Genomic DNA, 23,886 nt, shown 5'->3' with positions numbered 1-23,886 from the left:
AAAAGCCATTCGGAGCTAATTAAGCAGCCATTCCCGGCTCTATTCACCGGCAGAGGACCGAGGAGCACAGGCATTTGTCAGCGCTTGACCCCGCGTGGTATTGATTGACACGCAGCTCCGTGAATGACAGACCCGCCGCCGCTGGGCCAATGGGAAGCCGGCGAGTAAGTGCACCGCGCCGCCATTGGCCGAGACGCCTTAAAGCCGCAGAGGAGTCCCACGTGGGGCCGGAGTTGAACCTTCAAAACAAGGCGGAGAGGCGCACCGCTCAGACATGGCTGATGCTCATATCAGACAAAGGCAATCATCTCCTCTCTCCCCGCAGTGCAACTAGCACCCAGATGCTGATAGGTAGGCGCGCGGAAGTGTTGTGCAAGAATCACGAGAAACTTTTAAAAAAACAACAACAAAAAAACGTGTGTCACCCCCCCACCACCACCCCGGTTGCTTCAGTTCGGTGGGTATCGTCGATCGATTGGTCATTATTGTGTCCTTCACGGTGGACGTGTGCGAGTCAGAGAGAGGGGGAGGAGGAAGGGGTATTTCTACTTTTGGTGGACTCTAGATATTTCACATTAACACCGCTTCACGTTTTATAACCGTGTTGTAAAAACAAGCCCCTTCCTTCCTTGTATGGGGGGAAAAAAATTCAATAATGCTTGTTGCACTGCACCCCCCCACCCCACCCCACACACACTTGCACCCCCACCACCCCCGTCCCGCTGGTGGTGGTCTCACCCCCCCCAAAAAATCATCAACTTTATTTGGCTAATGAAGCGCGGATGTGGAATTTGTGCTGTCTCTGTCAAATGTGGATATCACCGTCGGCACATCAATGCCGCCCGCTGCTGCTGCCGCCGCCGCTGCTGTTGTTGTTGTTGTACACGGTGGGGACGGACGGATGATGCCTTGTGGATCCGCGAGGAATGATGTCATGTATCGCTGCCTGCACCCCACGTGGGGGCTGTCGCTCTCCGATAGGCAGATGTGACCGTATTCCTTCCGAGTAATCCGATTGGACAGATAGGCGCTTTCACGGCAGTTCAGCCCTGCTGCCTGTGTGTGGCAACCGGGCTAAGCTGGACAACTGGGGGAAATGCGAGATTGTGGAGAGTACCATGTTACGCTTTTAAAGAATCTTCAACCTACTCGAGTCGGAAGACAGATTTTGGAGCCATATTTATACATATTCACAGCTCATATATTTTTCTTCTCTTTTTCTGGGGATTAAACCAGCCACAAAAGGCGCACATTCCTCGGAGATTCGCGGCGGAGAATAAAGTAGTTTAATCGTGCCCGACCGCACCAAAATTTCTCCCAACTGCTCCCCCAGTCTGGCTGGGTGCGCTCCGGAGAGAGAGGGAGAGACACAGAGACACAGAGAGAGAGGGGGGATGCTTGTCGAGATCTGCGTCCACCACGCTTACATTAGGAGGGATTAAACGCATGAATTACAGTCCGCTCTTGTTTTTTTTTCTTCAGGAACAAAAGTCGGACGGACGGTTAGCACGGGTATGTATTTTGAGCTGTTTCTTTTTCTTTTCTTTTTTCCCCACTGCGAGTATGAGTGTGTGTTTGAGTGAGTGTGTATGTGTGTGTGTCGGGGCGTACGCTTCAACCAGCGCACGGCTTCTGCTTCTTCAGTCGCTTTCCAGCGGAGTCACACAGTAGGTGGAAGCCGGCTGCCGTCGGCTGTGACCGGCCTGGAGACGTCCTGTAACTGGGGGCAGCTGCCGCCGCTGCCGCTGCTGCTGCTGCTGCCGGTGGTGGTGGTGGTGGTGGTGGTTTGGTGAATTGACGAACACCAGTCAAGATTAGAGGCAACAACAAGCGGATTTGGTGCAAACGTGTCAATTCCACGGAGGAAAAAAAGTAGCCCGGTTATTAAAACCCGTGTTGTGTTTGCACCAGTTTGAATCATAAACAGACGTGTTGTTGTGTATTGACTGAACCGCTGACCACTGACCGAATAAGGTCATCAAGAAGACAGAAGCGCGGGACTAGTGGTGCTCTTTTTTTCTTTTCTTTTTTTTTTAATGGCCGTACCTACCTGCGATAACAGGAACTATATAGTTTCATGTTCCGGCTACTTCTTGGCAAAGCAACGTGAAGTGTATTGTTATGTTTTATTGTATTTTTTTTTTTCGTCTATAGATTAAACCGCGTCATTTTTCCCTACACAGGGTTTGCACGACCTCCTCCTCTCCCCCCCTCCACCACCTCCTCCCCCCACCCCTGTCTGCTGAGGCTGGTGTGGCTTGTGAGCAAATTTGAACCATTTTGCCAAAGGACCAGCACACTGGAGAGATAAACAAAGGATACATTTCAAGATGTATCCACAAGGCCGACATCCGGTAAGAAGCGCTTCCTCTCTACTCACTATATAGCTTTACATATTTATGTGACTGTGCTGATGTTGACATGATTCCTGACTGTGCTGATCCCCCCCCCCCCCACCCCTCTTCTTCTCCACCTCTTTCTCTCTCCTGAATCTGCCCTGCAAAGCGTTTTCCACCTTTTTAATGCAGCTCATCAAATTTCTTTATGGTCATATTACAATGCATTTATGCTACATCAGAACGTGCACTTAGTGGTAAATGGATGCAGATGGTTTGCATGCCTGGAGATGTTTACTCAGCCATGCACTAACATATGACTCTGCTGAATATGAGGACAGGTGGTGGTGTTAATTCATTTTTGAGACTGGATTTCATTTTCAGAGTGGAAGCCCCTTTTTTGTGTTATTTTTTTATTAGCTTCTGGGGGTGTGAGGCAGACCCACCTGCTTATAGTGTGGTCATGTCTTACTCGCTGCAGAGGAGATATGATCTTGAAAGTAGTCTGATGATGTGCAAACTATTCGGCAGCATGGGACATAATGCAGAAAATGATGAATAAATCCTTCTCCAGTTACTTTTACTGACATGATTTCTTCTTTCTTCCTTTTTTTTTAACCCTCTTTCAGCCTCCACATCAGCCTGGTCAGCCTGGCTTCAAATTCACCGTAGCAGAGTCTTGTGACAGGATTAAAGACGAATTTCAGTTCCTGCAGGCCCAATATCACAGGTAATGAATACAAAGAATATCGCCAAAGTGTGGCAGAGTCAACATTTACTCTCTATTGAATAGTAAAGGTTAAGGCTAATATTTGGTTGTTGACTTCTGCAAGCATGGGAAAAAGGAAAGCTTTTTTTTTTGTGTGTGTGTGTGTGTCCTCCATACACTTCTGCCAACTGGTTAAGTGTGAGTGTGTTATTGAAGTGATAGAGACGCCTGAAATTGACACCTTGTCTTCTATTTTAGTCTTAAGGTGGAGTATGACAAACTGGCCAATGAGAAGACGGAGATGCAGCGCCACTATGTCATGGTAAGATTATGTTACAATAGGGAGCAATTATGGTTCCAAATTGCAAGGCTTGTTGGGGATCTAGTTGGGGTGGAGCGAGACAGGCTATTGTGATCACCTGTGTGGTGGTTAGGGCGGGTTGAGTGTCAGGTACAGGCCTGTGAAACCCCCCAGGGGGGTTGGATGTAGCTGGTTGTTACGGAGGAGCTCCTCCTGACAGGCAGGCAGGCAGGCGGCAGTGTGCTGAGGCTCCATTATAACGTGCCCCTGATCTCCAAGGGTCGACTGCAGCGTTGCCCTCTGTGTGTGCTGATCTGATTATTCTCCTAGGAGACTCCACGCTCAGACATATGCACGGCCATAAATTAGGTGTGAGCTGACGGTGGAGGGGCCGGAGCTGTGTGTGGGAAAAATGCACCACGGCAAACAAAATGGAGGACGCGGAACATGCTGCAGTTTGCTTTAGCAATAAGCCGATCTTAGTTTTCTGTAAACCTTAATTATTGGCTTTTAATTTGGCAACCGTTTTTAGAAAAACATAGGTGTGCCTGTGATGCAGGAATTTAGTTCAGACATGACACAATCTGAAAGTTCGGCTGTGGCAGTGTAGCCGCTCTGTTGTCCCAGGTAAACACACCGGGGATGACTTAAACCAATACATGCAGGCTTAAGTTAAACATTCTTTTCACAGGAAAACAACATGTCAGCCTGACAGGGAGGAGGTTAGGTAAACATGAAGAGAAGTATACCACAGCCAGCACTGGGTGTCAGGTTACGCCACGGCTGTGGGGCTCTGATCTCAGACAGAATGGCTCTCTTGTTTGAGAGTAATTTTCAAAGAAGCTAATGGACTGAATAATGCATTGGCCTCATCAAATAGACGCTGACTGGAAAGCCATTTCTGCCCTGGCTGCCACTTGTGGGCTCCACGGATTACATTTCAGCCAGACAGACTGACCTGGCTTGAAATATCAAGAGTGTTGAGCAATCGTGTTACGCTAAGTAAACAGACATCCTGGAGATCTGAGAGTTTCAGATGGTGATCAATAAATCTAAGCCCTCTATTCTCTGTGCTCATACTACAAACAGCAAAATCTTGATTTATTCGATATTTGCTGTCAGCTGCCCCAAAAAACTTATTTTGTGTGTGTGTGTGATTATAGTTTATCACCTTTGCCCACACAAGATGGATTATATCTGGCTTCAGTCACAGCGTCCATGTGATGATGTGATTAGTATTGTGATCAACTGAAATATTGATTAGTGGCTCCATGCTGTGTTTGTTTTAATTTGGAATTATTATTATGACTTAAAAATAAAAACAAAAGTTACTTCGGTAAGAACTACTTTGTTTGTTGTTTACATTTTGCAGAACTTGATTGTAATGCAACTTTATCAACTTTGTTAATCTGAACCAAATCTTTGCTTTCGTTTCCAGTATTACGAGATGTCCTACGGGCTGAACATAGAGATGCACAAACAGGTAGGTACCATCACGTTCTTCATATTTTTCAGATCACTGGTTTTCCTCGGTGTCAGGGGATGTCGGACCCAGGAGGAGTTGCTTTAACCTGTGAACTGAATTGATTTAGGGGCAGTTGGCTGGAAGCAGAGGGATCCACTGCAAACAAACAAGGCAGCAAGCTTGTATCGCCATATAATTGGTGTGACACTTTTTTTTAAATTTACAAGTGGTGTAAAGACAGGATTTGTCTCAGCCTTTTGATAAGATTACAGGTAGACTTTGGCAGGCTCGGCCTTTGACTCATAATGATTAAATGGAGAGGACTGCTGATAGGTCAGTACGTCTTTTTCTTTTATTTGAAGAGGAACTGTAATTACAAGACGGGTGCAAAAGTCCTTTTGTCATTTATTGTGCCCTTATCTTCATCAAAAGATCATATCACGCATTGCTTCACAGATCAATCACACTGATGCTGTGAGAGATAAAGATGGTATGAATGAGTAATCCTGAGGTTGCCATGCACGCTGCTCTTAAACCGCTGAGGCTGTCCTCCTTCCTGCCACAGCCGAGCGTTGGTTAATGACAGCACTGGAGGAATGGCGGATTGGTGTGGTCGGGTGATCTATCAGTGTCTGGGGCCGTGTGTCACACCGCCACATGTCTGTCAGGGCTCGGGCCGCTCTGATAGCTTCTGTCAGGCACTTATCGCCAACCAGAGGAACGAGGAGCGGGGGGATGGGGGAGGTGGGAGCCGGAGACAAGTTGGAGAATAGAGCTGGGGGGAGGGGCAACAGCCCAGCTCTGTGTAAACAGGTTAATCGACTGATCCATTTTAGCGCCTGACTTTTATCAGGAACCTCAACAGAGCTGATGGAAGCGCTTGAATAATTCATCAGTGGGGCCCTAACCTGCTGAACGGAGTGTTTGTGAGCAAACAGTGTGGGCCCCTCCATGCAGACTCCCCCGGCTTACGGCTCAGGCGGGGGAGGAGGAGAGGACGGGGGAGTGGTTAACAGCCAGGGTTGGGATGGATTATTGGATGCACATAGGCATATTATTTTCCTGCCAGGAGATTTATTCCATAGTGAGGAAATCCATTCCTCTAAATGTGCCTTTTTCATTACCGTGCAGGGACATAATTCACATTTCAGAATGCACACACTGACACGGCTCAGATGGACCGATGTGGCAGTGTTATCTGATCCCTCTCTATCAGACGTGACAGTCCGTAGATGCAAACGGCTAATTTCTGCTGCGTGATGTCAGCCAGTAATTACCATCATCTGGTGCTTGTTTCCAAGAGCTGCACAGGGTTTACAGGCCTGGGTGTTGGTGAGGCTCAATCAGATTTGGCCGTTATCTGCAGTCGTAACACAGACATGAGGCCCATGGCTGTGGGAAGCATTTGCTAAGTAGCAAACTATCTGCCATGCTCGGGGTCAAAGCAAACATGGTCAGCCAGCGGACTGTCAGCAGTGCTCATACAAAGGAGGCGTGCGGTGAAAAAGTAGTTGGAGAAACATTGGACTCCAAACCGTCAGCGCTCCCAGAGCCCCAGTCTGTCATGTCACGTGACCGGAGCTGGAGTTTAATGATTGCAGGGTGTGAACTGTCGGGTGTCAGATCCACTTACATAAACGTAAAGTTATTACATTTTAAGATGTGGCATAATGAAGAAGGTCATGGTTTACGCTGTTTTTGTTAGAAAGTGTATTATTTTAAGATTGAAGTAATCTTTTGGCCGTGAAATCAGCTGACTGACTGCTGCAGCTGACAAGGTTAATCATACTAATGACTCATGCGTCCATTTAGGCAGACTTTTGGCATGAGTGAGATCCAATATTGATAGTGTCAAATGCCAAATAGAAATGTATTCTGGATTTTCCTCACATTAACAACAGCTTTAAGACTGTTTGCAACATCTCAGTTTAATGGAAACACGAGTTGCTGTCATCTTGGACAAAGTGGAGGTCCTTTAAATCTGACTTAGTCAAGTATTGTTTATGGATGGACCCTGTGACCAGAGCCACCCATTGTTTCCCTGCGTATTTAATACTCATCAGTGTCTCGACTCCATTTTACCACCGCTGATAGCAACAGGCGAATACCTTTCTGCACACCATTGACAAGCCTGCCTGAGAGTGCTCTTAAAGTGGTGCTACACAGGTCCGAGTACCTGTAATTGTGTAGCAGCAGCGCAAAGCTGGCCTCTCAAGGGCCAAGCTGTCATCTACTTAAAGTGGCAACAGCCCCATTTTTATCTGCCAGCAGAACAGAAAAAAAAAAAAACTCCCAGCACTGCGCTGTATCTATTTTGACAGCAGTGGTGAGCTGAGTTGATGCCTTTTCCGTGTATTTAAATGTTGTGTTGTGAGACTGTCGAGGCTGCCAGTTGTTTAGGGCACAGTGGATCAGCCACCTCCTGACCTTTCCTAGCCAGCTGTCACCATGACACTAAGCTACAGAGGAATGGACTGTGCGCTTTCACAAATCCTGTCAAATGTTCGACTGCTATTGACATGGCTTATCTCAACAAACATGGATTATACAGGCTCTGTAGCTTTTCAACTATTTCTGAGGGCCTTCTTGAGCTCTTGCGAGAGCACTTACTACATTGCATTAATACTAATGCCCATAAAACCTTTATCTAACCCTTTCATTGCTTTGCTGGTTGTAGATCACATTTATTGTGTGTCATAAGAGACTGGAGTTCAGTTTCTTTTCTGCAGAAAGTAATCAAGTTATAATCAGTATTATCTTATGGACTATTGTACTTTCTGTAACACATGCTACAACATATTTGTTTCACATTATTGCCTCTGATCCCAGGGTTTACTTTATATCATCTGATATTTCATCTTTAGCCTGTTGTTTGTCCTGCTGGCTTGCCCGGCTAAGTGGCTATCCATGTTGTGGCTTGGGTCAGCAGGTCTTGTTCTGTCGGACATTACTCTCCAATCTCTCCGGCTCTGCTCAGAGGTAATATGTCTGGCTGCCAAAACTGCCTGGCATTTCTGCCATGTGTAATAAATAAGCTGGCAGTCTGCAAAGTACATTGTGTGTGCAGCTCCAAATGAAAAATCGGAGAAAATCCCTGTGATGTGTTTGTGTTCCGCAGTGGCCCTGGGTTGAACTGCAGCTCATAAATTCCATAGATGATGTAGCTTTGGCACTGTTATTTTTCTGCTCCCAGTGCTGAGCTTGAACCTGAGAGTCTCATCTCCCATCCTTGGAAGAAGAAGGAGGCAGAGCGAGCTGGCTGTGCTGTGTTTTTACAGGGGAGGTGGTGGTGGGGGTTGGATCACACCCCCTCTGCTCACCTCCTCCCCTTGCTCTTTTTAGCCACCATTCATTTGCTATGTTCATGTGATCGACAGGCTGAAAATTCAATTTAATGACCTGCCTCCAAGCACGTAATATGATTTTAAAGCCTGTTACGGTCAAGCAGAGGTGCCATTTGCATAATGATCCCAGCAAGATTGGGTTGCAGCCGTTGCCATGGCAGTCGGTAGACAAGCAGAAGAATGGAGGCAGGACTCTGGGTGGATGGGAGGTTGGGAGGGTGGTGGTGGGCCGGGCAGCTGATTGCAGTGAGAAATGGCCTGGCTTTCAGTGTCGGAAAGGCCGAGGTCTAGCACTGCACTCTTAACGTTTACAGGCGTGCACTTGTCTTCTGGTGGTATTGATCATAGATTTGAGGTGCGTTGCCCTGGCCTCGAGGTCATTATGGTTTGTAGTCTTTGCTCAATCTGCAGCTGTAACCCCTAATGTAAATTGCCTACACTTGTCACATGTAAGTAAACAGTGCAGTCTGGCTAGCGGGCCTCACTTCCTGGGGTGTGGTTGTATGGTTTAACTCGGAGGTTAACTGCAGGACAGAGCAGTTGCAGATGAGGGGAAGGAAGGCAGAGTGAGAGAGGATCCTCTCAACACAGCAGCACTCTGCCTGCTCATATCCGTTTAGCATGGAGTGCACTCTCAGCACAGCTGTGCTCCATCCCCCTGGGCTCTCCTAATGTTTTAAATATTTCAAATGTCAATATCACGCTGTTTAGAGGATGTTGAGTCAAGCAGTTCTGATTGCCGCAGCAATTGACTTAATCGGTGTAAACATTAAAGGCGGGGTTATATGAAGTCACTGTCAGTTTCATACTTCGCCGTCTCATTTTCACCCTCTTTTGTTTTGCAGACGGAGATTGCCAAACGTCTCAACGCAATTTTAGCTCAAATTATGCCTTTCCTGTCACAAGAGGTGAGTTTTTGAATGTGGCTCCTAAGCAGTGTCACCATTTTTAGTCCTAAAGGAAAGTTATTTATTGTTGCCTCTATTTTAAAGATACTTCAAAATAATGCTCAGGTTAAGCAATTGAGAGTAATTGTGTGTGGCATTTGCCCTCGATTTTGAAATTGCAGCAGCACTATGAAAATGAAGTGTGAAATTCACAGATAAGTGTGATGGGCTGAGTGGATGTTGGTCTGTGATAAATGTTGGCTTGTCCCAATCATTCTTTTTTTGTTTGTTAATGTCTTCCCACAGCACCAACAGCAGGTTGCTCAGGCAGTGGAGAGGGCTAAGCAGGTTACTATGACCGAGCTCAATGCCATCATCGGGGTACGTGGACTTCCCAATCTGCCTCTCACCGTGTGTATACCCCCTTTTATTCTTTTATTTGACCTTGGCTAGGGGCAAACCTGCACATAAGACAATCACTAACTATAAATAGTACTTTTCCGCATCACATGTCTTCTTCATTCACCAAGTAGTCTGAACTGTGATTTAATCTAATACATCGCCTGCTAAAGTCACAGTGCAGGTTTGCCTCTTCTTGTTCAAATGTATTAATATATTCTTTCCAGCTCAGCAATACATTCTTCACCAATATATTTAGACCGTATACACAGCAAGTGTAGCCCTCAAGAGCTGGTCCGTTGCTCCAGCTTTGGTCTCTGTGGCATCTTCACTGCCTTGTTGTGTGTTTATAAATGCGAGCCTGAGAGCTCTTGAGATCCCCTTCGCAGCCTGTATTGCTTTAATTGGCTAAGGTTTTAACGAGGAGCCTCATCCCTCACTGCTGACCTGGATAGCTGTGGGAATTAGGAGGCTGAGGGTGAGCAGAACACAGCCAGCGCTGCAAGCTCGCTGAGAGAGTACAGACAGCAGTCAGCAGTCGCAGCTCAGCTGCATGGCTCTCTTTGCACACCACAGCACTGAGCAGTAATGCATGGCGTTCATCACTGCTTCCAAACACCATCTGCTCCTCATTGATCAGCTGCACTCATCCCGCCGCGCCAAAAGAGAAGTGATTGGTTTCACTCTCTCGGTACAGAGTTCAAGATATCAGTGATCTCGTTACTACAGTTGAATCTTGCAGAGTCTTTAGCATGCATAAGAGGCCTGGCCCAAAAGGCTGACTAGATGACTGGGGGCACATATTGGAATTCAATTAATGACCCCTTGGTGACCTTTTGTTTCAGGATAATTGCTCCCTAGAATTTGTCTGAGTAGGTGTCTTGAGGTGATGGAGAGCTGTTTGTTTTTTATCTGCTGGACTGAAGCAGATGCTTTATTACACTTTCACCAGAGCAGAGCAGCTGCAAACGGCAGTTGTTCCCAAAGAAAAGCAAATTTGATTTGTGGCTCCTTCCTGATTATGTGTGTTTTCACACTTGGAACAATATAATGTAGAATATTGCCGTACTTACAAAGTGGTGGCTGTGATCCTTTCTGCCGTCTGTTGGTCCTCATCCATAATTTAAAACTAATAGCATTAAAAGATCTACATTTTATTAAGTATCACAGAAGCCCATTCATGATTTTAGTATATGGTCCTATTTGGCACTTGGCCTGTTTTATGAAGCAGTCCAGCCACCCAAGTCACGCAGGTTGCTCATGTCGGAGGAGGTGGAAATGTAGCTACTGTATGTTTTACGAATACCCCTCCATTAGTTATTCATTGAGGAGAAGCTCTGTAGGCATGCCAAAATCCTCATGCATATTGTAAAGCAAGGTGGGGTGAAAGAGCGTGCCAGGCAGACAGGCAGCATCCAGGAGCCAGCTGCATGCCTTATTGATGGGGCTGAGGGCCATTAATAGGATGCAACTAGGGCAGCTGCTTGCGTTGAGATGAGCCTGACTGGTGGTGTTTCATGTTTGACTAGAAAACACACAGAAATATTCAGATAAGCCCACCTTTCGCCCAGCTAGCAGCCACCTGGATGAACCCACTCCATGGCTTTGTTTTAAAAGGGCATCGGACAATGAGTGCAAAAGGCCTTTGTCTTTAACCCCATCCATTTCAGTTTCTAGTAATGCACAGAGGGCAGGTAGAGCAGCTGAAGCTCTGGGTGTTTTCTGTCCTCCTTTCAGCAGCAGCAGCAGGCTGTCTGCCCTGCTCTCATGGTCAGTGGCATGCTGTTGTTACTGGACTTGGTTTGTACTTACATCTGGGCTTGAAGGTCTTGTTCGTGGTGTATGGCACTTCTCCTGCCCAAGTGCATTTCACTTGAGTTAGTTAGTACACAGGAGATCGCCACAATACATTTGCTCAGTTTTGCTTGTGTGTATGTGTGTGTGTGTTTCTCCTGTAGTTACACTCAGTCTGAGAAAAAAGGGGCAAAGAGTCGGTCTTTATCATGGAATATTAAATTAGAGGAAATAGGCCAGACTCTTTTCTTTATTTATTATTGTCTTCATTTATGGCCCTCTAATGAGGGCTCTTGCTGATCAACCATGCATATTACCCATCAGTGCCTCATTAAACACAATGAGCAAGGATGGCTCTCCCTTGCCAATGAACTGGCTCCTTAATTTCCCTCATGGACACAATATTATAACACACTCGCTCTCTCTCTTGCTCTCTACTCTCTCCCTCACTCTTTCTGCCCTGGGTATATGTTGTAATTGGATTGACAACTGTCCTGTGGAGCAAAAGACGAGGTTGCAAGTTAAAAACCTAACTAGTTTCCCATCTAGTCCAGTCTAGCCCCAGGGTAGATCATCTAGGAGGCAAGAAGCAATTAAAATTGCCCCGCAGATATGATTTTTGGAGACATATTTGAGCCTTGTGTACCAACGGTTAAAAAATAAAAATGAATTGTAAAAGCACATTCCTCCTAAGTCAGTGTATCCCTAAGTATGTGTTAGATGGATAATGTAGCTGAAGTGCTTATGTGTTGTACCGCTACCACTACCCAGCCATTACAAAGTGCCTAATATGCCTGAAATGGCTATAAATGGTCACTGATTGAAGTCTGTCTTGTAAAAGAGAGGAGGTGCATGCTGTAACAGCTGCTGAATTATTCAGCTGGCTTGTAGACGGGTAATAAATTGCTGATGTTTTTATTGGTGTCTCAGCTAAGTATTATTTAACCTTGCTTTAAACTGCTTACTTCCATGCTGAGTGCCTTTTAACTCCCATCCATTTCCCCGTGCCTTTCAAATATTGATGGTGAATATTGGAGGGTTGACTGAGTGCCAGCATGGGACCCCTGGTCCTGGCTCCCGGAGCAGCCTTTCCGGACGCACACACACTGAAACACACACTCAAATGCTCATAGTGAGAGGGAGGGAGTGCCAGCTTCCAGCACTTAGTGTTCCCTCCATCTCTTAAAGTTTGGATGCGCAAATGATTCATGTTGTGTTAATCCAGGAACGTGAATATGAGAGGAGTAAATAGACGCTGGTTGTGTTTTTTGACGCGTTTAGAAAAGCAGGTAGTTGTTTAGCCCACAGGCTGACAGATTCCTACACAGCTTCATGTTGCTAAAGAGAATTGCTCAACTCACTGATGGCAGTGGAGTGCTGTGGTGCTGCAGTATGAAATGTGCCAGTTTACCTGAAGTGAAATATTTCCTGTGCGTTAAGCGGCAGGCGAATCTGGCTTTGCTCCGCTCTCTCCCGTTCATGTGGAATGAAGAATATTTCTTTTATTTTGTTTTCCACTCATAGTGCACCACTAATGCTGTGTGACTGAGTGTCTTGAGCCCTGCAACTCATGCGTTAGACGCGTTGAGCAGTTGATTGTTAGTCATAACTTCTACTCCCCTCAGCAGAGATCTGGAGCTTATGCCACCCTGGCCCGGTATGGAAATAGCGCTGAGGGGGATTGCTGTCTGATCCTGACAGTAATAGATGTGTGAATGTGCTAATATCATCCAGGGTTTAACTGATCAGCCTCATGTTTAGTGTGTGTGTGCGGTTTCGCCTTGCCTTCTCCCTCCGACCCACTCGGTGTCTGTCTGTCTATCTCCCTGTCTACTTACAGCAGCAGCAGCTCCAGGCGCAGCACCTCTCCCACGCAGCTCACGGGCCTCCAGTCCAGCTGCCACCTCACCCCTCAGGCCTGCAGCCACCTGGCATCCCCCCGGTGACGGGCTCTGGATCGGGCCTGCTGGCACTCGGCGCCTTGGGCAGCCAGGCCCACCTCCCCGTGAAGGATGAGAAAAACCACCATGATCTCGAACACAGAGGTGAGCAGTTGGGGCGCAGACATACGGCCGTCCAATTAGGCACTGGCTGCTTAACCAGTTTGTTTAGAAGAACTGAAAAGTGTATTAATTTTGACATTATCACATAGATGTAAAACAGGGAAAAACCAATTTAGTGCAGAGTGCTTCTCACTCTCTAGAGCAGAATCCCGGGGCCCTTAGGTGAGGAGCACATCCTGTCTGTTCACATTCTGTCTGGGTAATGAGCTGGTACATTCCCAGCCCATGACTGTATAAGCTATTCAACAGCTCTAACACACGGTGATAAGAGGGGCCTTGTGCCCTGCAGTTGATTCTCACACATTCAGCCAGAAGCATCTGTTATGATATGCTAACTGACTTGTTTTTCTCTTCTTGCTCCACTTGGTTTCCTCATCGCCTTGGCCACTATTGTTATGTCTGCAACACAGAGAGCACGGTGAGTGTCTGAACCCACGATTGTTTTATTTATTTTAATTTTCTGCATGACCTCTAGGTTTTATAATTCAACTCGTTTTTTGTTTTTTTGTCTCTGCTGCAAATATCAAGTAAAAGTTCTCGCTAACTGCATGCTACTGTGGTATTTCCGTGGCCTGTTTTAATCTGCTTTCTGTAAAATTATTAATTAGAAAGGAAGTTTGCAATATAAGTCCTGTGTGTTTAATCCAGAAGGGAAATGACTGGTATCATGCTGGAGAGATTAGAGGCCTTGTAATTTCATCACGTTTAAAGAAAGACTTGGACTTCCCCTTCTTAAAGGATTTGTTTGATCCCTTCTACTGTCTCCCTTGTTTACCATCTCACTCTTTCTCCTCCTTGGCATGTGATGAATATTTATGAACAAAAATGGAGGATTGTTTTGTTTTGTTTCTCTCCACCCCGTCTGGCTGGAGCTGCTAAAGCATTTTATTTGAATGGCTGCGATCTCTGATGGCTTGTGATGGGACTGTGAGATTGTGTTTCTGTGGGCCGGGCCAGCTGAATGGGTGCAGTCATGTCTGAAGAAATGGAACTCCTGGGGCGATTAGCAGGCCTGTTTTGTTTCTGTGCTCTTGTCCCAGGTCATCTGATAGCAGAGTGGTGACTTTGGTTAATGAGTCACGCTAAGCATCTCTTTAAAAGTCAGCCATTATGCAGACAGTGGCTCTTTGCCCAGACTGCTAGTCCATCGGCCATTGTCCACCTCGCTGGGTTGCTGCTGACTTAGTCCATGTCGTTGCTTTGGTCCTCAGAGGAAGGGACAGGGAGAATCGGGAGAACTTGGCAGGTTACAGGCAAATGGCAAACTCCTGTGAAAGCTGCTGGACACCTGCCTAGTTCCTCCCATTCTGCTGGCGTCTGGAGTGAGCTGTCCCAGCTTGTGTGGGCAGGCGGGCTCCATGAAGAAGCACCAGTCAGTCCCACGCTGCCGTGCCCACTGGCAGGATATAGATTCCCTTGCTTTGTCAGAGCTCAAAGCATGAGCTGACATGGTGCCTAAGCGCGCTGCAGCAATCAATGGCCAATGCCCACAACATACACTTTCTCTCCCCTTCTCTCTCTCTCTCTCATTCTCTTTCTCTCGTCCTTCTCTCTCTCATGCTTGGGCTGACTGACTCCAGAGAAAAGGCCCTCTGTTCAGCCACAACACGCTGCTCATGTCCCTGTGAGGCTGTTTGTTGTCCAGTTATGAGGAGGAGGGAGTGCAGCTCAGAAAACAAGCCCTCTTCCTTTCAGTTCAGATAACGGCCCGTTCTGTTGCGTGGCCAGAGACAGGCTTGTGTGTGAGATTGGGCTTGGCTGGTGTCAGGGTACTGTTTGGAGCTGGCCTACAGCTGCATTTTAAGAGTCTGTCGCATCCATAGTTTTGTGAATGAGGCTTTTTTTTGTAGTGTTTGGATTGGCAAAGTGTGTTCTCTGTGAATTTGTAATGGATTAATGACTCACTGCTCTCTTTTACATTGAAAGGGGAAATGTTGATAAAGGGTCTGGGTTTTCTCTTTGCAGAATAACTCCATATCCCCGTCAGAAAGCTTACGCACAGCCAGTGAGAAGCACCGCAGCTCCTCCGACTACAGTTTGGACTCAAAGAAGCGCAAAGTGGAAGAGAAGGACAGATATGTGAGTCTTTTTGAAAGAGTTGTTTGATATATTTGGACATACACTAGAGTATCCCATTAGCTGTGCTGTGGGGTTTCAAAGGTCTCATGAAAAATATTTGCCAAGGTGACTAACCTGCCACTATTTGTATCCTTATAGGACAGCGATGGAGAGAAAAGTGATGACCTGGTGGTGGATGTGTCTAATGAGGTGAGCAGTGCAGTGGAAAATCATAATTGCCATGTTGACGTGTGGAAGTATGAGGCCGTTGCATCAATGTCAAACTCTTTCTGCCGTGTTGTTGCAGGATCCTGCGACTCCACGAGCAAGCCCAGCACACTCGCCCCCCGAAAATGGTATCGATAAGCCCCGCCCCCCAAAGAAAGACACACCCAACAGTCCTGCGTCAGTGGCGTCCTCTGGAAGCACCCCATCATCCAAGGCCAAGGAGCTCAGTCATGTAAGACACCAAGAGAGTTACCAACAAATTAGGACAGAAAGAGGTTTAAACGAGAATTTGAGAGAGAGAGAGCAAAGGGATATATGCAAATAAATCTGGGACGTTTTCTGCAGTGGATTAGGAATGGCTGTCGGTGCTTTAAGTGCATGACTAAACGTCAGGGATAATATTGTCCCGCATCAGGATCAGTTAGGTCTTCTCTGTTAATAGCTCAATGTATTTAACTATTCCAGGATTTTTCCCCCTCTGCTTCACTAAAAGATTAAAGCCAAAGCAGTAAGGGGATAAAAACGGCCCCATCTCCATTGTGGTCATAATAGGTTTTAGAATAAATAGCAGTTTATGGCTCTGCAGGACTATGAGGGTTGTCAGAATTAGATTGGATTAAGTTCAGTTTGCTCTCAAATTGTCAGTCTGCACAGTGCCTGGTTTCCGGGATTGTGAATGCGCCTGCTCTCTCGTTCCCTTCGCAGAATGACAAATCCTCCACGCCTGGCCTCAAGTCCAACACCCCCACCCCCCGCAACGATGCCCCCACCCCGGGCACCAGCTCCACTCCCGGGCTCAGACCCATCCTGGGCAAACCACCAGGCATGGAGGCTCTTGGTTGGTACCATTCTCTCTCCTCTATGGCAACGGAGATAATCTTTTTCGAATCCTTTCCCAATGTACTGTTATGCTAACATGCCGATACCCTTCTCCCTTCTTTGTCTGTAGCAGCCCCAGCTTTGCGTACCCCTCTGTCCATCGCAGGCTCTTACCCTTCCCCTTTTGCCATGATGGGCCATCATGAAATGAATGGAGGCCTGACTAGTCCTGGTGTGTATGCGGGTCTGCACATCTCCCCTCAGATGAGCGCCGCAGCAGCTGCAGCCTATGGTCGTGCCCCTATGGTAGAACCCTTTCCTGCCCTTTTTATTTAGCCATACTTTAGGATCACCTAGCACACAGAGTTCAGTGTGGATTTTTGCTGTGATGACTGCTGCTCAGGTCCAGATCCATTATTCAAATCTTTCTTGTCGCCTTTCAGGGGTTTGATCCTCACACCCACATGAGAGCCCCAGGCCTTCCAGCCAGCCTCACATCCATTTCTGGCGGCAAACCGTGAGTGTCTCACCAAAGGTGCTATGCTCATACATTTTTTAAAACGGTATAGATGTAAGACACTAACACAACTCCATATTTTCCAACAGCGCCTACTCCTTCCACGTCAGTGCAGATGGTCAGATGCAGCCTGTGCCCTTCCCTCCGGATGCCCTGATTGGCCCTGGTATTCCCCGCCACGCACGTCAGATCAACACACTAAGCCACGGCGAGGTGGTCTGCGCTGTTACAATTAGCAACCCCACACGCCATGTCTACACTGGTGGCAAAGGCTGCGTCAAAATCTGGGACATTAGCCAACCCGGCAGCAAAAGTCCCGTGTCCCAACTGGACTGTCTGGTGAGGAGGCTGCTGATTTACATTTGACTCTTTTTTTTTTTTACACTTTGTGCTTTTCTCCTGCTATTCTTAAAGGTTATGCACTGTTTATATGCAACATCATGCCATAATAGTAGGATAAGCCTTTGGTATACACGAGGACCACACCAGGCACACATCCCACTGACAGTTTGACAACAAATTAGCTTGCATGCAATTGCAGCTGATGCTTTTTATTCACTGTTTGTATTAAATTCAAGAAAGTTTTGCTAACAAGCGAGGAAGAAAATGATATCACACAACATCACACAATATTGTCTAAAAAATGACATCTGAAATGTTAAACTAACCGAATAAATGCAGTGAAATAAAAAACTTGTCCAGGTTTGAGAATACCCTCAGGGTGGTTTACTGTAACAGAAGCATTTTCATCCTCCTTCCCACTGACTTCTTCCTAAATCTATCTCTAGCTCCACTGCCCTGAACATGAATTGATTCGCTTTGTCCTCTGTGCAACAGAACAGGGATAACTACATCCGCTCCTGTAAGCTACTGCCTGATGGCCGCACATTGATTGTCGGAGGCGAGGCCAGCACATTGACCATCTGGGATCTGGCCTCTCAGACACCGCGCATCAAGGCCGAGCTCACCTCCTCAGCCCCAGCATGCTATGCCTTGGCCATCAGCCCCGACGCCAAAGTCTGCTTCTCCTGCTGCAGTGACGGAAACATCGCCGTGTGGGACCTGCACAACCAGACTCTTGTTAGGTAGGGAGAAAACACTTTCCGCTCTGTGTGGGCCAATGCCCCACGACAGAGTTTGCTGCTGTGTGCGCGAATGATTTTAAAAGGGGGATGTCAATAAATGTTTGTGCACTCTCTGACTTTGATTGAAGGCAGTTCCAGGGTCATACGGATGGTGCTAGCTGTATTGACATATCCCACGATGGCACTAAGCTGTGGACAGGCGGTCTCGACAACACTGTTCGCTCCTGGGATCTGAGGGAGGGTCGACAGCTGCAGCAGCATGACTTCACTTCACAGGTACAACACAGAGAAAATATCAGCAACACAGAGTTAACCCGAAAAGAGACAAATAACACCCACATCTACAGACCTACTGTGGAGGGTGGCTTGCTTTTAGCCCCTAACACTGTCAGTAATTACTGTTCTGTCCCATTTCCAGATCTTCTCCTTGGGTTACTGTCCAACTGGAGAGTGGCTTGCTGTGGGCATGGAGAGCAGCAATGTGGAGGTGCTCCACCACTCAAAGCCTGACAAGTACCAGCTCCACCTGCACGAGAGCTGCGTCCTCTCGCTCAAGTTCGCCTACTGTGGTATGAACGCACATAAAACAAGGGGGTGACAATGCTGGCTGTACTTAACCACAGAGTGGCCTTAGTCTCACCTATTTTTATTAAGTGCTAAAACCACAATGTCCTTTTTACAGTCTGAATGCCTATTGTGTTCTGAAGGTTACAGACCTGGCAACCCTTCATTTGCAAGTGCAAGTGCAATTTCTTTCTCCGACACTTCTCAGCTCAAGGAGGTCTGATTGCACCGTTGTTTTCTTTGCAGGTAAATGGTTCGTAAGCACTGGGAAGGACAATCTGTTGAATGCTTGGAGGACTCCTTATGGCGCCAGCATATTCCAGGTATGCAGATCAATACACGCTGTCTGCAGCCAGTCCAAAAGTATGCACAGTTGTCTCTGGGAGGAAGGGCACAGCGACCGCTGCCTGACAGGACTCTCCTATCAGTGAAAACTGAACCTGAATTATTGACCTGACAAAGAAGTCTTTTTGAGGGGCATCAGGCCAGAACTTGATGTCACTGCAATCTAATCTTGTCCTGTAGTCAGCTAATCTTCTCCACTTAACTTCAAATGTAGTTGAGCATGTTAACTCCCTCCTGGACTAAAATGTGTTTTTTCTTTTTTCTTTTCTCAGTCCAAGGAATCTTCATCTGTCCTGAGCTGCGACATCTCGACGGACGACAAGTATATTGTGACAGGCTCTGGTGATAAGAAGGCCACTGTATATGAAGTCATCTACTAGAGCGGACTGCTTTGGATCGGAGCGCGTTCATGCTCATGAACAACAAACTCTTCCTCCATCTACCTTCCCTCACACAGACAGCATGGATGTTGCCTGCAGCCCCGGGGTGGATGGGCAGGAAGTTTGGCAGTGCCAGACTGAAATGGACGTTGGTGCTGTTGTGGCCCTGGATGCCGTGTCCTTCAGCTCTGCCCTTCCTCACTCATACGGCTAACACTTGTACAGTGAGTGCAGTTCCCCAAGGCACTAAGAAGAAAATAATGTCTTGCTGTTTTTCTGTTTGTTGGATATTTCTTTTTTATTCGTCCTTTTTAATGTGGAGATAAAGTTCCATGACGCAACTAGAAGCGGCGCTTCACTTTGGAGCTTCTCCTTGGAGGTCCTGTGAAAAGTGTACATAATGGAGTAATAAAAGGCCTTTTATAGATTTATATTTTGGTGTCCAGTTACGCTTGTGATGGTTCTTTCTTGTTCTCTCCGTGATTTTCTGTCCCCTCTGGGGATGGAAATTAGATTAGGACTTTGTAAGAGGATATTCTATTTCAGTTTTTCCCTCCTCTGCTTTTTTTCATGTTCGTTGTCCAGAATGACCTTTTCGGAAATCTAATTTGGATTTTTTTTCTCCCTGACAACGGATTTTTTTTTTTTTTTTTTCTCGCTATTTGCTGTAACACAGAACACAGACGTTTGTCCAATGGATTTTAGCGGTGGAGAATTCTGGAAATGCCCTTTTTTCAGACTGGAAGAAGAAGAAAATCATGGTTTCCAATTACTTCTACCCTTTGGCCCTGATCAGAAGAAATTCAGCTTTGAAATGAAGACCTATCCTTGAACACTGGCTGCTTTCAGTGACATTAAAGTGGATAATTATCAACTGGAGGACTGATGGGTTTTATGGAGAAGCAGCTGTGACTTGAGTTCAGTCTGGTGACTCGACTATTGTATGAATCTTAATTTTTCCCACTCAGCAAAGTTTAGTCATCAGTCTGTAAGAGTTAATTATTTCCTCTCTTGTTTGACTCTCTGTGACTGATATGCAAGACTTACATGGTTACTTATAAAGGTGGCGGGCAAAGCCATTACCACATTTGACATTTTGGGTATGCTCTGTTTGCTTTCTTCAGTAATTCATCATATTCCACCACAGTCTTCTCATACACAACAAGACTGTTCTTTGCAGAAACACTCGTTAGACTGTGTAGCATACACGTGTCATCATCCCTGAGGATTGTACAGTTGACAGTTGTTGATAAATCAATAAACTGTTTTTATATAAAATCATCTTGACTGGATTTCTATAGAGCTGGTGCCTTACTGCTGTTGCACATTTTAAAGTCAGTTTGATGCTTTGGATAATTTGCTTTTGCGTTTTTGTTGAGAGGTAGATGATAAGGTCAATGCTGCTCTGTACGAGAAACCCACATACACAACAGAAAACGGCAACTTGACACAACTAACAATTTCTCGTTAGTTTGAAATATCATTACTCATGTTTTTTCACTTGGCCTGTAACTTCCTGCTTTCTCGGTTGGTTGACTGCTGGTTGACAAGCCTCCAGAGAGTTATTGTGTTCACCATGAAATAATCTGCTAAATCATAATGTGTTGTTTTTACACTTTGGTTTTTGTCCAAGTAAAACAAACAACAATAATGTGTTTATCGCTGCACTTTAGATACGACAGTAGGTGAACTTTGTTACCTCTGGATAGGGCCAGGCTAGCTATTTCCCGTCCGTCTTCAGTCTTTATGCTATGCTGTGCTAGTTGAATATCATCTGCAGCTTCATGTTCACTGTACAGACGTTACAGCCGTCTTGATCTTCTCATCTAACTCTCTACAAGAAAGCAAATAAGCACATTTCCCAAAAGGTCAAGCTATGTCTTTGAGTAAGGCGGTTTAAGATTTATAGTTGCAGATTATTATTTGCGGGAGCATGAAGCAGCAGCTGTTGTGGAGTGGCTGCTGTGGCCTGGCTCTAGTTTTGAAAACCTCTAAAGTCTGTTGCTCTATGTGGTGCTAGTGAGGGCTCTCTCTTGTTCTTGTCAGCATCTGCAGTATACGTACAAACTTAACTGACAGGCTTTCCTTGACAGTAAATGGACGTCTGTCGGTAAATGGCTGTAAATGCATCGAGACAGGAGTTGACAACTGTCTCAGGAGAACGGCAGTCATGAGAGGAGGACGTCCCGGGTGCTGTCAGAGAGGCTGCTGGGGACTTCTGGTGATGGCTGTAACTCAGAGAATTACTGAGCTTGCATTAATATTTGAAGGATCAACTTGGTACTGCTTTCAAAGTCATGGTGTGCTGTAACTGACTGTGGTCGCTGTAATCCACCACCTTATTCAAGTGTTGTATATAAGGTTGTGCTAAAAGTGTTAGCACTGAAACAGCACAGCCGACTCAATGAGGCAGAGATTTCATGCAGTACCACTTCAGATATATGACGCAAACACTGCCCTTGAGCTCTCTTGAGTGGTCTTTTGGTAGTTGAGTAGTTTTGGGTAGAATGAGGTGAATGGCCCGGTCCTTCCACTCCAGAGCAAGACTCTTCTAGGACTCTGTGTGTGACGCTGTGAGCCCTTCATACGGCTGCCTCTTCAGAGATGTTGTTGTTAGATTACAAAAGCAGGGCCGGATGCTTTCAGCATGGAGCCAGCCGCCATGCTCCGCTCTCACAGGCTCATTTGTTAAAGGCTATAGTCTTTCTTTTCCCACGTCGCTGAAGTGTGTACTTCCTGTGTGCATTTGTAGCTTAAGCTCCATGCTCAAGTAGAATTTTCTCCCTCACTTAATCAAACAGTAGAATATCTGCAGATGAAAGGTTGTACCTCTGATTGCCTATTGCTGGACATTGAGGGGTCATTGTCTCGCCTTCCACTGATCTGCCTCTCAATGGAGCGCTTTCAGCAGGTTCTCATGCGAAAGCCCATGCTGGCCTGCTCTATGCAGAGGAGGGCTACAGTGCAGGCTAAGAAACTAGAGTGGCCTAAGTGTTTTACATCGGCTCGAAACATAGGAGAATAGTCCAGTTCTCCACTTCTGCTCTAATTGTTTGAGCCAAGACCCTACAGAAAATCAAAGGGGGTCTGTTATGCCAATATGTGGGATTGTACATGCAAAGCACTGTGGATGTTTTTTGTTTTTTTTCTAGGTTTAGCTGCCAGACATTGATCACAGTCCACCAAATCCTGGCTTCTTCTTTCAGCTGGCATTCTGTTTTCTGCCCTCCCCCATCCATCACACAGAGAATCAGGGTTTTTCTCTTCTTTTTTTTCCAACAGCGAGGAACTGGCACCGTGCTGAAATGCAGAATAATAATCCCCTAATCACCTGAGTATTGCCAGTCCTAGGTTTTATCTGCAATGGATGTGAAAGCCCCCAGTGCCTAGTGATTACAGCATTTGATCTGGGTAATAATGTCTTCACTGTTGCCCTGCCTAGGGCCCGAAGGCAGTGCAGCTCTAATCCACAGTGCATTCTAGTGGAATCGCATTACACAAAGACCACCAGGGTTCTCCTCCAGAGGGGAGGGGTGGGGGGTGGGGGTTAAAGAAGCAGGTTGCCATGGAAACAAGCCTCTCTCTCTCTCTCCTCTTCTCTCTGCGCATCTCTCTCTCTCTCTGACACAGACACACATGCACAAACGCACACATACTCTCTCCTGGGATATAGATAAGCAAAGGACAGGTTCTATGTTTACTTTCCATGGGCCCTCCAATCCCTGAGCAGGCTGAGCCCTGATAACACGGGGCCTGTACAGCCACCGACCACTGACAGCAGATAAGCACCCCAGCAGAGCAGAGCAGTCATCACCCTCCAACCAGGATGAACAAACCTGGGAGACCCAGATTCATTTGGATTAGGCTGGATTGTTGCCGCCGCTGCTGCCGCCACCACCACCGCCACCACCTCTGCTGCTGCTTTTGCTGCCGCCGCTGTGCTCAGACTACTGATGTTGGGAGGACTTTCTACATGAGAACTTGATGTTGCACTTCACCGTGTGGAGTCTCAGAGCTTAGTCAGAGGACACGGCCACAGTAATGGACTGGATGCTATTTTAGATATTGAGGTCAAGGGACTGTCTGCGCTGGGCAGGTTTGTGTCACCGCAGTTGGAGGAAAACCTAAATTCCTCCTGATGTGTCCTGAGGAGCAGAGAACACATCATCAGTATGTTGTTTCACCATCTTCTCGTATGCCCCTTTTTTTTAATGGCTGTTTTCCACCCGAAGGCCGGAGGACTGTTGGGACATTCCCTTGTATTTGTTCCAAGTATCCACTAAAATCCAGTAATTCAATACCCAGAGTAATTAGATTTGTATGATACTAATGCCCTGAGAAGGACCCAACATGCTCTTTGATGTTGAGATCAAAACAACTACAAGTACTTCTTTATTATGTGCATTATGCTAACATACTAATTATATTTCCACACACATTCTTTGATTAAGGCACAGCTGGAGGTGTATAAGCTACATGACTAATTACAGAGGAAATGGTGGTATTGAGGTAAAGTGGTGGGAGCTCGATTTCCCTTTGGCCCCTTCTTCTGCCTGTGTTTACTTCTAAGATATCCTTTAGTTTTTGTGAAG

At 46.4% G+C, this 23,886-nt stretch overlaps 1 protein-coding gene across 2 annotated transcripts; it reads left to right on the top strand.

Moving 5' to 3' along the window:
- The first annotated feature begins 2,115 nt into the window (after positions 1-2,115).
- Positions 2,116-20,572, top strand: tle3a (TLE family member 3, transcriptional corepressor a). 2 transcript variants are annotated; one of them, XM_085779033.1, is made up of 20 exons: positions 2,116-2,354; positions 2,966-3,066; positions 3,304-3,367; positions 4,785-4,829; positions 9,001-9,063; positions 9,349-9,453; positions 13,076-13,280; positions 13,709-13,716; positions 15,264-15,377; positions 15,516-15,566; positions 15,664-15,816; positions 16,290-16,422; positions 16,534-16,709; positions 16,847-16,920; positions 17,010-17,259; positions 17,758-18,005; positions 18,134-18,281; positions 18,424-18,574; positions 18,816-18,892; positions 19,187-20,572. In XM_085779033.1, exons 1-20 carry the CDS (start codon positions 2,331-2,333, stop codon positions 19,292-19,294), a joined length of 2,298 nt encoding a protein of 765 aa, XP_085635159.1. In that variant the 5' UTR covers positions 2,116-2,330; the 3' UTR covers positions 19,295-20,572. The 2 variants fall into 2 exon arrangements, with proteins under 2 accessions (XP_085635159.1, XP_085635160.1); XM_085779034.1 differs by lacking the exon at positions 13,709-13,716 and having other exon boundaries at positions 9,349-9,423; positions 13,076-13,309; positions 16,537-16,709.
- Positions 20,573-23,886: the final 3,314 nt, after the last annotated feature.

The sequence above is a fragment of the Trachurus japonicus genome, chromosome 6 (assembly GCF_045865225.1).
Source record: "Trachurus japonicus isolate A0001 chromosome 6, Traja_1.0".
In the NCBI taxonomy this organism is placed as follows: domain Eukaryota; kingdom Metazoa; phylum Chordata; class Actinopteri; order Carangiformes; family Carangidae; genus Trachurus; species Trachurus japonicus.
Note: the sequence above shows the minus strand (reverse complement) of the source record. Positions and strands in the feature narration are given on the sequence as shown.

What these genes read in the sequence shown, in the direction of transcription:
- tle3a (XM_085779033.1), top strand. Translation starts at nt 2,331, where the DNA reads ATGTATCCACAAGGCCGACATCCG. An exon ending in ATCCACAAGGCCGACATCCG is followed by an intron (nt 2,355 to 2,965) that starts GTAAGAAGCGCT and finishes ACCCTCTTTCAG; the next exon opens with CCTCCACATCAGCCTGGTCA. An exon ending in TGCCTTTCCTGTCACAAGAG is followed by an intron (nt 9,064 to 9,348) that starts GTGAGTTTTTGA and finishes GTCTTCCCACAG; the next exon opens with CACCAACAGCAGGTTGCTCA.